Source organism: Onychomys torridus, chromosome 23 (genome assembly GCF_903995425.1).
Source record: "Onychomys torridus chromosome 23, mOncTor1.1, whole genome shotgun sequence".
In the NCBI taxonomy this organism is placed as follows: Eukaryota; Metazoa; Chordata; class Mammalia; order Rodentia; family Cricetidae; genus Onychomys; species Onychomys torridus.
This window is the reverse complement of record NC_050465.1, coordinates 40,257,516-40,271,773: the sequence shown is the minus strand read 5'-3', so window position 1 is coordinate 40,271,773 and position 14,258 is coordinate 40,257,516. Positions and strand designations below refer to the sequence as shown.

Below are 14,258 nucleotides of genomic sequence, written 5' to 3'. Positions count from 1 at the left end.
CTTTCTTCTCTGTCTTGCTTGCTCACCCTTAAGTCATGTTGTAGCTGAGAAAGGATGACTTTGAACTCTCGGTTCTCCCACTTCTATCTGCCAGGTGTTGGGATTATAGGTACAATCCACCATACCTTGCTGACATTTCAAAATTCTTTTTGAAGAGGAAATGATGAATTCCCATATCATCTTTCTGCCCCTTTGGCTTGCTCCCTTGCTGGATTCACAGTGGTCAGCCTTTTCTCTTTACTCTGCTTCACCCTTTTCAGAAACACACTCTTATTAGTGCTACTTGGAAGTACAGATAGGATCTAGTTTGTTTTAATGACTCTACTTCTGTCACTGTGCTCTGAATTGCTGTTAGCTCTATAGCTCTAGCTTAGCCCATTGTGTATTATTTACATATCATGGAAAACTCATCTTTAACTAATAGTATTTTCCCATTTTCAGGGTTGGTCTATATTAAACCCAATGCATAGTTTTCAGTTTAGTTTAATATGGGAGCCCATTTTCAGGTTTCCTTGTGGCTTTACCCAGCCGGTCTGCACAGAGAGGATGATGGACCACAGGCCTGGGTGCAGGTGTCTGAGATGTCTGCACTTGGCTGTGCTGGGGGAGGTCTTTTGTTCTACCCCGTTGGCGTTTCTACTTATACCCTAGGGCAGAGACAGTCAGGGCTCATTGGAATAGGTTCCAGGCCCTCTGAAGGCTAGAGGCTATCCTGTGTTTTCTGTTTATCTCCACACTGTAAATCCTTCTAGCAAATACTTCCTGCTGCTCCAACTCAAGAGGCCCCCTCCCTCCTGTAGTTAGAGTTTTCCTGCCTGGCCCACAGTCAGGACAAATCTCTCTCATCCACCAGTCCCACAGTCGCTCAGACCCAACCAAGTAAACACACAGAAACTTATATTGTTTAGAAACTGTATGGCTGTGGCAGGCTTCTTGTTATCTACTTCTTCTATCTTAAATTAACCCATTTCTGTTAGTCTATACTTTGCCACGTGGCTTCTGGCTTACCGGTGTCTTTACATGTTGCTTCTCATGGCAGCGCCTGGCAGTGTCTCTCCCCCAGCCTTCCACTTCCCAGAATTCTCTTCTCTCTTGTCCCGCCTGTATTTCCTGCCTGGCCACTGACCAATCAGAATTTTATTTGTACAGAGCGATATCCACAGCACCCTCCCAAGTTTAAGACAGATCCTGAGGACTCTCCATTTTCTCATTGAGAGAATGTGATCCTGCTATGCATAATTCATGACTACTTATATTTATTTTTCTATTTTTTCCCTTTATTTTGTGTGTGTATGTGAACGTGCATGTGCACATGTAGAGGTCAGAGATAAGCCATAGAAGTTGGTTTTCTCCAAGAGAGTCTCAGTGATGGAATTCAAGTTGTAAGGTTTGGTGTCAGGTACCTTTACCCACTGAGCCATCTTCTGACTCATCCCTAATTTAAATTCTGTTGATGTTCAAAGCTAATTTAAAACAAGATTTATTGGCTCAGAGGTTAAGAGCACTGGCTGCTCTTCCAGAGGTCCTGAGGTTCAATTCCCAGCAATCACATGGTAGCTCACAACCATCTGTAGTTAGATCTGGTGCCCTCTTCTGGCTTGTAGGCATACATGCAGGCAGAACACAGTATGCATAATAAATAAATAAATCTTAAAAAAAAGATTTTATTATTTGTATATATATGTGTGTCTGTGTGGGTTTGTGCAAGTGTGAGGTACAGTGCCAGTGAAGGCCAGAAGAGGATGTTGGATCCTCTGAAGCTGGTGTTGTGAGCTGTCTGATTTAAGTTCTGGGAACTAAACTTGGATACCCCCCACCCTTGTTTGTTGGTTTGTTTTGTTTTGTTCTGGTTTGTTTTTTTAAAATAGTGTTTCTTTGTGTATCCCTGGCTGTCCTGAAACTGTTCTGTAGACCAGGCTGGTCTCAGACTCAGAGATTCTTTTCTCTCTTCTTCCTGAGTTGCTGAGATTAAAGTCTTGTGCCACCATGCCTAGCCCAGAGCTAAGTTTTTAAAGCCAAGATAAACTTGTTTTACTCAGAATAGCTTAGCTGTGTACTTGTAACTAGACAGAAGTGGTAATTTTTTAAAAAAGGTTTATTTACCTTTAGTTACAGGTATGCCAGTGAATGCACACCACGTGTACAGATACCCGTGGAGGTCAGGAGAAGGTGTCAAAATTGGAGTTATAGGTTGTGAGCCACCAGTGTAGCAGTAGGAACCGAACTCAGGCTCTTTGCTAGAGCTGTCCATAACAGCCATCCTGACTCAGACCCATCAGCTCATTTACGGAAAGTAGGAGGCATGGCAGGAGGATTCTTATTCCCACGTCTTCTTTGGACAGGAAGAGCAAATTAAGATTGCAAATAATTCATTCTTGTTACTTACCTTATCCAGAGTTTTTCCATCCTGAGTAAGTCTTCTTTAGCTGATGTGGTGCTGTATCCTTATAATCCCTCCCTAGGGAGGGTGAGGCAGGATTATGAGTTCCAAGCTGGTTTCTGGGCTGCCTCATCCCTCCCTGTACCTCTACCATGACACTGCACATTTGAGCTGTTCTGCACTCTTGGGTCTCACTTCAATCTACCCCTAGTCTTTTCTTCCCACAGATCCTGGCAGCATCATAGTAGGTAAAGGTATTTGCTGCAGAGCCTGCCGGCCTGCGTTCCACACATAGGATTCATGTGGTGGAAAGAGACAGCAGACTCATGGGTTATCCTCTGATCCCCATGCTTGCTCAGTGATATGTATGGACTCACTACTCACATACACACAAATACCTCTTTTTTTTTTTAAAGATTGGAGTCTCACTATGTAACTCCGTGTAGCTGGAGAGTTTCTCTCCCACCAAGCCAGACTCTTATATTATTTAAACTGTTTGGCCTAATGGCTCAGGCTTCTAGTTATCTTGTACTTACATCTTAAATTAACCCATTTCTATAAACCTATACCTTGCCACATGGCTTGTGGCTTACCAGTATCTTACATGTTGGTACTCATGGCGGCGGCTGGCAGTGTCTCCTGACTCAGCCTATCTGTTCCCAGAATTCTCTTCTCTGCTTGTCCCGCCTATACTTCCTGCCTGGCTACTGGCCAATCAGTGTTTTATTTATACAAAACCATATCCACAGCACTTCTCCTTTTCTTTTTCTTTTTTCCCCAAAAAGGAATGTTTTAACTTTAACATAGTAACAAAACAATTATCAAGCAAGAATTACAGTTACAATATCTAGTCTATTTATAATATCTAGTCTATTTGTACTTGGCAAAATTAAAGAAGATATCCTATATTTGAGAGTCTAGGGTTTCATACGTAACTTACCTCTTATCATAACCAAGGAAATTATAACTATCTAGTCATCAACTACATCAAAGACCTCAGAAGGATGTAATATTACCTGGGAAATGGTAGGAGGGCGCAAGCAACTTTCAGGAGTCTTGCAAGAGTAGACAGACAGCTGGTAGCCTGGACAGTTATCCAAAGTCCCTCTGTAAAGTTGGGGCATCTCTCTTCAGCCCACAGGCCTAGAGTCTCTCAGTTACTTTTCTCTGTGTCCTGTAGAATGTTTGGCAGTTTCCTCTGGGAAGCAGGAACCTGAAGGACCATTTTGTCAAGCAAAGTTCAGTGGTCACCTTCCTATGGGTCCTGCATGTCCAGTTGATCAAGCAGTCCAGGCAAGAACAGTTTCTTGCCCAAATGGCTATTTTTTGCCAAGAACAAGATAAACTCCATATAGAGTATCTTCGATGCCCATCCTCTTCTCTGAAGTAAATCTGTGCTGCCAGGAGCAGACATGTCTCATTGTCCAGAAAGTCTAAATTTTTAGAACATTTTAAATGCCATATTCTGTAGGTCTTTGAAGTGTTTGAAGATTATCTGTCTATCTAAAATCTATCTATTTATACCTAGAAAACTTAACATGGCTACAAGTATGATTATCGTAGATGACTAATTATTAATCTATTTTTTAATTATCTATTATAATTTTAAATGAGCTATACAAACATAATACCTTAAATAAGAGTATAAATATACACACAGTATAACAAAATCAACTTTAAATTTGTATCAATAAACTAAAATCTATACCAATGTAAAACATTTCATACAAGTTGTTGCTCTTTAAAAGTAGATTCAATAGGGTTGTGGATTTAGCTCAGTGGTAGAGCACTTGCCTAGCAAGCGCAAGGCCCTGGGTTTGGTCCTCAGCTCCAGAAAAAAAAAAGTAGATTTCGTCCTGTCATATCTATATCATATCCCCCTTTCTTCTTTAGAAAGAGATCACATTTATAATCAACCTTATTTAAATAATAATGTTTTTCTCTGTCCCACACCAGAGGCCTCTTCTGATATGGGACAAAAGTATTTCTCAACCTTTTTTCTTTTTTAAAGCAGTATGTTTGGGTTTAGAGAAGGAGTGAGCCACTTTCCAAAGCCAGCTTGGTATATTTGGGAATTTGGGCGTAGCTTCTCTTACTACTTCCTGCTGGAGGGGGGGCGCTGTATTTTATGGGGACACAAAGAAAATTTTAGGATTATGGAGTAGTCCGTGAGGGTGTATTGTCTGAGCCAGTTGCCTTGAAACCATTCTTGATGTTGGATCATCTGGGCTATGGTGTCATTGGAGACCTTCAGGGGGTCTTGGCTGGTCAAACCTGATGTATCTTATCTGGAACAAATCTACAGCCCCTGGCTTTCTGTGGAAACAAAAGCAGAGCCTCCTTTCCAAAGGAACATATCCTTACATCCAAATTTTGAAGTCAAGGTACCTTAAAATATAGATATTGACTTAACAGCTTTTATTATCAAATGTTTTTCTGCAGTTAAAAATCCTAAAGACAACATAATCCAGATTCTCTGTGTAATATCCATCTTTATGTGGCTTACTTTTTGTGTACTACCTTTACTGTCTCTTTAAAGACTTTATTTTTAAAAACTATTTCTTTATATAACTGTATATATTACTTTTTCTCTCTCTTTCAAGCCTGCGTACATTTTTACACACAATGTAAAGCATTTAAAATCTTGTTCCATCTGAATCTGCCTTATTGTGAATCTATTGTTTTAAACTGCAGCATTATTAGGGCTAACATAGCAGCTTTGGCTGGTGGCTCTGCCCACCTCAGCTTCCCAACATAGTGGTGGTACAGTTTTACTGCCAGCTCTGGGAGCTATCAACTCTTACAAACAGTGGTTCTTTGCTTCTATCAAAGCAGTGTGTAGCCCAGAGCTCTGGGTTGCCTGAAACCATGTAAACCAGATTGGCTCGGCACTCTTACAGAGATTTACTTTTCTTTTGGCTGATAACATGTTTTAAAAAGTATTTCCTGCCAGGTGGTGGTAGCACACGCCTTTAAATTAATCCCAGGACTTGGGAGGCAGAGCCAGGCAGATCTCTGTGAGTTCGAGGCCAGCCTGGTCTACAAAGCGAGTTCCAGGAAAGGCACAAAGCTACACAGAGAAACCCTGTCTCAAAAACAAAAACAAAATTCCTACAGTATGTTCCTTCTTTTCCAGAGGTTCTGTGTCTCAGAGATCCAGCTTGGAAAGCATGAGTTTAAATCAGACCTGAAAGTCTACTATTGGAGATGTAGATAGACAAACTTCCATAGATTTTCTAAAGCCACAGAGTTCTTAGTCATCTATTTTAAGATATTTTGTATGATTTGGAGATGATTTTAATTACCTTGCTTTCGGTTTTGAATGAGTTTATTAAGTGTACAGCAAATAAGAGTAAAAGAAAGCTGCACAGCTTCCATTCTAAATGGCTATTCCAGCTGTGTACTTTAGGTCTGATTCATTTGGGGTGTGTGTGTGCGCGTGCGTGCGTGCGTGCGTGCGTGCGTGCGTGTGTACACACACAAATTTTTGGTTTTTCAAGACAGGGTTTCTCTGTGTAGCTTTGCACCTTTCCTGGAACTCACTCTGTAGCCCAGGCTGGCCTCGAACTCAGATATCCGCCTGCCTCTACTTTCGAGTGCTGGGATACAGGCGTGCGCCACCACTACCCGGCTACAAATTTTTTTTATAATAAAAATTTTTTAAAGGAATAAGAGAACAATAATAAATAATAGATGGATAGGTACGGTAGATAAATAAAACTTCATTGAATGAGGGTTTTATCATATCCAGAAGAGACAGGTGGAGTAGCCTGAATAAGAGAAAAAACAAAAGTAACATCATCCACAAAGGCATTCCAACATCCAGCAGACATCAATCAGCTGGGGAAACCGAGGCAGTTAGCTTAGTTCCTCAGGTGGCTTTCCCTTCATGAGTGCCTTTTCTTCCCTGCTATAGTGCAGACGTGCTTAACATGTGGTGTGGTGGCATTGTGTTCCCCGAAATATTGTGCACCATCACAGCTGGCTTTTTTTTAAAATAAATTATTTTATTTATTTTTGTTTTGTTTTGCTTTGTTTTTCCAAGATTGGGTTTCTCTGTGCAGCTGTGGCTATCCTAGAACTCAGTTTGTAGACCAGGCTGGCCTTGAACTCAGAACCTGCTTCTGCCTCTGGAATGCTAGGATTAAAGGCGTATGCTACCACTGCCTAGCCTCTATGTTTAATAGTGTAGCTGTTCTGTTTCTGACCCCAGATAAGTTTATTAGGGTGCATAATATTTCGGGGGATGCAGTACCACCACATTTCCCCCTTTTTTGTCTAAAATTTTAAAAATACCACCACAGTGTTTAACAGTAGGTGACATTTGCTGGCCATAGCTTACCTCTTAGCTGTTCTCAAGGATGGTGTTTTACTCTTTTGCTCTTTTGCTCTTTTCCTCTTCCTGTTGTAGTAGGAGGGACTCAGCTCCACCCAGGAAGTGCCTCTCAAATAGGGGTTGGGCAACTCCTTCAGAGTCAGCTTTAACAAACTTAGGCAAATTACTAGTACAATATATATTTACAAAAGTTTACAACCCAGAATGTGTGAGTGCTTTTTTTTTAAACAGTTGATCTATTTTTATGTGCATTGGTGTTTTGTCTGCATGTATGTTTGTGTGAGGGTGTCAGATCCCCTAGAACTGGATTACAGACAGTTGTGAGCTATCATGTGGGTGCTGAGAATTGAACCCAGGTCCTCTGGAAAAGCAGCCAGTGCTGAGCCATCTTGCAGTCCTGTGTTTTAATGGTTTGATCTAGGGCTTTTTTCATTGTTCCAAATGAAAGCTGAACATTGGTTTTTATTATAAGCATTTGTAAGACAGTAAGCAGAATGATAGCCTATTTTAACTTTGAGTATAGGAGGCAACTTACAGATACATTTATTTGGTTTTTGTTTAACACGTTTGTAAAATACAATTCTTCTGCTTTGTTAAGACCCCTGGGCACACCCCTTCTTTAAGATGGGACGAGACACCAGGTCGTGCAAAAGGAAGTGAAACGCCCGGAGCAACCCCGGGCTCAAAAATATGGGACCCTACACCTAGTCATACACCTGCGGGAGCTGCTACTCCTGGACGAGGCGATACACCAGGCCATGCAACCCCAGGCCATGGCGGTGCAACCTCCAGCGCTCGTAAAAACAGATGGGACGAGACCCCCAAGACAGAAAGAGGTAGGTACTTTTTGAGGAGTGGAGACAGACGAGTGTTTGGATGAAGTGTTGACTTGAGTGTTGGGTTTCAGGCTGAGGTCTATACTTTCTAGTATAAACATAAATACAATATAAATTTCTGTGTAACTAACCAGCTCCTGTGGAGGTGGAGCAGGTTGACTCTTTTGAGAAGTCTGAACCCACTGAGTGTGTAACACTGTCTTCCCTGACTGTTTGTCTCAGCACTCAAGCTTAAATCCGTATTAAAATCTTTTCTTAATAAACTTCCACCTTGGGAATGACATGCTCAGTGATAAAGGTGCTCACCACCAGCCGTGCTGGGTACAGGGCTCTGGTCCCTGGGACCCACATGGTAGGAGAGCTCCAGCTCTTCAGGTGACCTTGGACCTCCTCCATATGTGCATCATGGTGTGTGCTCTCCAGCATACACAGTGAATAAGTTAACGGATGAAATTAAAAGAAAAAGAGGAACATAGCAAATTGAGTGCCCAATAATTCTTTCCCCCTTTGAAGAGGCTGAAGATGTTAGGGAAGAACCTAGAAGATAAATTTTGTACTTTTTTTTTAAAGGATGATAATTTGTGTTTTTTTTTTTTTTTTTTAAACTTTAAAAAATGTTTTGGATATCATCTCACTAGCCTTCACCTGGTGATTCGCTTGCCTCAGCCTCCTGTGTGTATGTTGAAATAGATCAATTTTTAAGTCCACAATTTAGTGGCTTTGAACAGACACTGTTGCACAATTATGCCTATAGGTCATTTCTGTATCTTTTTTCTTTTTAGTAACCCAAACAGAAACTGCATCCTTTAAACAATGCTTTTCTTTTCTCTACCACCTTCTGGCTCCTGCTAGCCTCTATTTTATGTTCTGTCTCAGAAATTTGCCTAAATCTAGTGTTGGCTGTCTAACGAGAGTAGCTGGAACACTCAGGATAGACAGTGGATGGTTCCACAGAGTGATCCTATGGATGAAAACACAAGTTTCTGTTTCTCATTAGTTGCTGTGGGTAGCTGTGGGTACCTTTGTAGTCAGTGGAAAGGAAACCCAAAAATACCGAACAAAACTTTTAAGTATATCTTGTTTTTGGAATATCTTCCCTTTGAACTTAACCGTCTTGAATGTGGGGGAAGCAGTGTTTGAGAAGTGGTTCATAGTGTGGTCTTACTGACTCTTTGTTTTGTAGATACTCCTGGGCATGGAAGTGGATGGGCTGAGACTCCTCGGACGGATCGTGGTGGAGACTCTATCGGGGAAACACCCACTCCTGGAGCAAGTAAAAGAAAGTCTCGTTGGGATGAGACGCCGGCTAGTCAGATGGGGGGAAGCACTCCTGTCCTGACTCCAGGGAAAACCCCGATCGGCACACCAGCCATGAACATGGCTACCCCCACTCCAGGTAGAGACACTCATTGGAGATCGTTTGTGCGTTCTCTTGTAACTGTTTTCATTTTTTGCTGGTTTTTCTGGGTGCTAGCTTTTCTGTTAAGAATAAGAATATAAAAGTGTTTTGATTTGCATTTCTAATATAAAAACAATCAGGTAACGGCCTATTTAGTGATAAAGTCTTGCACTGTGGGTCATTAAAACTTGGCTTTTTTGGTAGGTCACATAATGAGCATGACTCCTGAACAGCTTCAGGCTTGGCGATGGGAGAGAGAAATTGATGAGCGAAACCGCCCCCTTTCTGATGAAGAATTAGATGCTATGTTCCCAGAAGGATATAAGGTACTACTGATGAATATATGATGAATATGTTGGTATTAGGATATGAGTTTTATGCATTTGGTTAAAAAAAAAATCAACTGGCAAATTTGCATAGACCTCACCCAGGTCCCTTTTTTTTTTTTAAATATAGATACTAAGTGTATTTTAGTTGAAAAAAGTAATAGAGATGAAAGGAGTAACATGGAGCTTTATTATTTTGCCAGTTGTAATGGTGCCTGCCTTTAATCCTAGTGATTGATGGGAGACAGGCAGATCTCTGAGTTTGAGGCCAGTCTGGTCCAGATTACAAGTTCCAGGCCAGAGAGACCCTGTCTCAAACCCTCCCCCTGGAAAATACTTTCTTTTGGGGACTGGAGAAATGGCTCAGCCATTAAGAGCATGTGCTCCTCTTAGAGGAGAGTGGGGTTCAGTTCCCAGCACCCATATCAAAGGGCTCCCAGGCACCTGTGGGTCTCAAGAATCCCGTGCCTTGTGCTGGTCTTCTCAGGCTCTGTACTCAAGTGTACAAGCTTAAGTCCAGGCACACAAACATGTTTTAAAAATATTGTTGTAGGGGCTGGAGAGATGCTCAGTGGTTAAGAGCACTGGCTGCTCTTCCAAAGGACCCTGTTCAATTCCCAGCACCCACATGGTAGCTCACAACTGTATCTCTACCTCCAGGAGTTCTGACACCTTCACACAGATACACACACACACACAAAACATCAATGCACATGAAATGAAAGTTCATTTTAAAATGTTATTTTTAATTGTATGTGTGAGTATGTGCATGTGAGTTCAGGTGTCTGCAGAAGCCATTTTAATTCCTCCACTGGAATTGCAGGCGGTTGTGAGTTGCCCAACATGGGTTCTGGGTTCTGAACTCTGGTCCTCATGATTTGAGGTGCAAGTGTTCTAAGTTACTGAGCCATTCTCTAGTACCTGCTATTAAAAACTATTATTCTATTTTGAGACAGTGTCTCACTGTGTAATCATGGCTCGCCTGGAACTTCAGAAATAGACCAAGCTGACCTTAAACTCACGGAGATCTGTCTAAAGGGTATGCCACCACTCCTGGCTTTTATTAGTTTTTAAGTATCCTGAGGACTTCTGGAAGTTCACAGCCAGCGTGAGGACCTCTGAATTAGTGCAGTGGAGTAGCTTGCTTCCATTGATCAGTTTTGTAGGACTGAGCTCAGCTAACTTGCTGGTTTACTTGCTACCTCAATAAAACTTTGTGTCTCTATGACACAGATTGCTGATGAAAGACAAAGAATGGTCTTCTGCTGTAATAAATGAAAATGTCGTTCTTGTATTTTACAACAGGGCCTCGCTCTGTAGCTCAGGTTATTGAGTTTGTTTTGAACAATAAAATTTTCCAAGTACCTGTCACTATAGAAATACTTGTTGGCAAAGAGCTGTCTGTGATTGTAGCTAGAGTGAGAACCAAGACAACCTTCATCTTTTTTGGTTTTGGTTTTTGAGACAGGGTTTCTCTGTGTAGCCCTGGCTGTCCTGGAACTCACTTCGTAGACCAGGCTGGCCTCGAACTCACGGAGATCCACCTGCCTCTGCCTCCTGAGTGCTGGGCTAAAAGGCGTGGGCCACCACTGCCCGGCTGACCTTAATCTTATAATGGCGTTAGAGAGCCTTTCTGCTGTTGGCTGTTGTCAGCAGTGTGCAGGTGTGTGCTACCCCATCCCGTTAGGTTTGCCTTAGTTATCGCTGCAGATGAACGTGCCATATTCCCAGTCTAGAGCAATTGCTGAGGAGGACAAGAATTAATCCATTCAAAACCAGAGTCACCTTGTGTCCTCCATATAATGCTTTGCATGTGGACAATCTAATGTTGATTGTTTAAATATCTTTTCTCAGTTATAGTCCTTGGCTTCCTTAATACCAATAGGAAAGACACTTGTTCTTTTGTGAGTCTAATAAGTAAAATGCTAAAGTACACCTTCACTGTACAGTGATTCGACATACTTAAGAATCAAGGAGTAAATTCTACTTTATTCAGAATGCTTACTTAGAAGTCCATGCTGCACATGCGTTAACAAGCAGCAAAAAAATAACTTAATGAAGTACAAGTGGTATCAAATATGTTTAACATGATTTAATCTTCAGTCTCCTTGACATTTTTGAGACACGATATTTGACTATTTGGAGAGGACCTTTGTTAGGCTTATTGTCCTACCGAGGAAAGTGTTACAAGCAACAAAAGTCTCACTGCTTTAAAACTGAAAGTCTCACTGCTTTAAAACTGAATCCTATTGTTTTTAACTCATATTTTTAGATATTCTATGGGTTTTATAATGAGTTTAATTTGGCATTTCTTTCAGAGGGTCTTGGCAAATACTTTAGTTTTACTTTTCTGTATTTAAGTCAGTTTTGTAGAGTTCAGTCTTAAAATACATTTTTATGATATTTAGGGGTTTATATGAATGTTTCAATTTATTTCTAAAATATACATGATTTTTGTAATATATTATATAAACCATGTAAGTTTGTTTCCATTTAAATGAATGACTATAAATATTTGTTCTAACAGTAGTACCTTTTGGGAAATCACTGATTTGTAGTTTTTATAATATTCAAGTTTCATTAATTTCACACACGTTGTCTTTACAACATGTTGATATTTCAAACATGTTATTGTTTGAATGTGGCCAGAAGTTTTAGAGTGCTTCATCTGTTTCTTTCTCGTTTAATTTCTAATTTGTTAATTAAAATTTAACAAATTAAAAATTATTTTTCATAATTATCTTAACTTTCAATTTTGAATAGTGCGTTATGTTTTCTTTAGGTAAATATCTGTAAGTGTGAATGCTCCTATGCTGTCCTTGAGTGTGTGAAGTCAGGGCCGTCCTACTAACGTGTATTGTTACTAACATGTGTTGTGACTCTCTTAGGTTCTTCCCCCTCCAGCCGGTTATGTTCCTATTCGAACTCCAGCTCGGAAGCTGACAGCAACTCCCACACCTTTGGGCGGGATGACTGGTTTCCACATGCAAACCGAAGATAGGACTATGAAAAGTGTTAATGACCAGCCGTCTGGGAACCTGCCGTTTTTAAAACCTGATGACATTCAGTACTTTGATAAACTATTGGTAAGTGATACTAGCAGAAAGTGCTAGCAGAAATGAAGTATTGCTCTGTTTGGGAGTTACAAATCACTGTCTTGATCTGCCTTTCAATTTTATTGTAGGTTGATGTTGATGAATCAACACTTAGTCCAGAAGAGCAAAAAGAGAGAAAAATAATGAAGTTGCTTTTAAAAATTAAGAATGGTACACCTCCAATGAGAAAGGTAAGTTCTATTTTTATTTTATTTTTATTTCTTTGGCTTTTAGTCCCGATTGACTTGGAACTCACTATGTAGATGAGACTGGCTTGGAACCTCCAGAAATCCACCTGCCTCTGGCTCTCAAGTGTTACAGTTAGTTAAAGGTGTATTCCACCTTTAATGAGGAATAAATGATAAAAGTATGTGCCACATCTAGCTCCTCATTCTATCTAGTTTGTCAAATTATTATATCCATTATTTTTGTTTGTTTTGAGACAGGTTCTCAAACTGTACCCCAAGCTGGCATGAAACTCATAGCCCAGGTTGGATTTAGTCTGATAGCAATCCTTTTTGCCTAGCTACCTGAGTGATGGAATTAACAGAATAAGACATGGCACTCTGTTCTGGTTCCTTTTTTGGCTTTTTATATGATCTCTGATAAGTTGCTTAGCTTGGCCTTAAGCTTGTTTACGCAAGCCTTGAGCTTTGGATCCTCTTCTGGAGTAGCTGCTTGGTATTAAAGACTTATGCTCCAGGCTCAGTGAATTTAATTCTTCTCATCAAAGGATTTTGTTCTGATAAGGATATGAGAACATTAAATTCCTTTTGTCCTTGACAGCTTTAAAGTGTTTAGAACTAGAAGTGATTAGTGGAAATTCTGTGAGTTGTTCTGTTAACACTGAATGTGGCTTGAATCTGGAAGGCTCTTTTGGCTCAACTAAGGCATATATATAGTATATACTTGTATGCTTCTATGTTACAACTAAATTGCCCCCCCCACATTTATTTATGGGCACACATACATGAGGATAACTTGCAGGAATCAGTTGTTTCCTTCCATTATGTGGGTTCTTAGAATTGAACTCAGATGGTCATCAGGCTTGGTAGCCAGTACCCTTTACCCTCTGAGGAATGTTACAAGCCCTATAAATTAATTACCCTTTTCTCTTTTATGCCCATTTACTACTCATTTATTTACTATGTACATAGTGCACGGGTGTGTACAGGCATGTGGGTATGTGATACTCCAGGGTAAACAGAGAAGTCAGAGGACAGCTTTGGAAGTTGGTTCTCTCCTTCCATTGTCTAGACCCCAGGGATTGTGGTAGGGTCATTGGGCTTTGTGATATGCCCCTTTACCTCTTAGCCATCTCACCTGCCACTAAATCACCTTGTTTGAATGAGCTGATAACATTAAACTTGGGTCATGTGAGTTTAAACATTAAAATAATTTTGACAAAAATAAATTCTTACATGTAAATTGTCTGTGTAAGTACACATCAAAATATAATTCCTAAATAAAATAAAATATGATTCCTAATGGAATTTACCCCTTCTGAATGCTTGCTCATAAACAAAAATAAATCTTTTCTTTTCCTTCTGCTTTTCCCCAGGCTGCCTTACGTCAGATTACTGATAAAGCTCGAGAATTTGGGGCTGGACCTTTGTTTAACCAGATTCTTCCTCTGTTGATGTCTCCTACACTTGAGGATCAAGAGCGTCATTTACTTGTGAAAGTTATCGATAGGATATTGTATAAACTTGATGACTTAGTACGGCCATATGTGCACAAGGTTGGTTGGTTCTCTAAGTAGTGTTTAATGGTCTAATTTTTATTGTTTGAATTCTATTTTCCACTGTCTGGAATCTGGAAGCTCCTTTTGGGGGGTGTCCAGCCAATGGTTTTGCCCACAATTTAGGTGGGGCCTTAAAGGAAGG

The 14,258-nt window shown here is 40.5% G+C and overlaps 1 protein-coding gene across 2 annotated transcripts in view; it reads left to right on the top strand.

Moving 5' to 3' along the window:
* Sf3b1 (splicing factor 3b subunit 1) overlaps positions 1-14,258 on the top strand; it is a 43,883-nt gene that overhangs the window by 14,514 nt on the left and 15,111 nt on the right. For both annotated transcript variants that reach the window (XM_036172914.1, XM_036172915.1), the window contains 6 exons: positions 7,315-7,552; positions 8,736-8,948; positions 9,156-9,277; positions 12,166-12,363; positions 12,462-12,563; positions 13,934-14,113. In XM_036172914.1, coding sequence (XP_036028807.1) covers positions 7,315-7,552; positions 8,736-8,948; positions 9,156-9,277; positions 12,166-12,363; positions 12,462-12,563; positions 13,934-14,113 — 1,053 coding nt within the window. The remainder of the gene's footprint in view (positions 1-7,314; positions 7,553-8,735; positions 8,949-9,155; positions 9,278-12,165; positions 12,364-12,461; positions 12,564-13,933; positions 14,114-14,258) is intronic.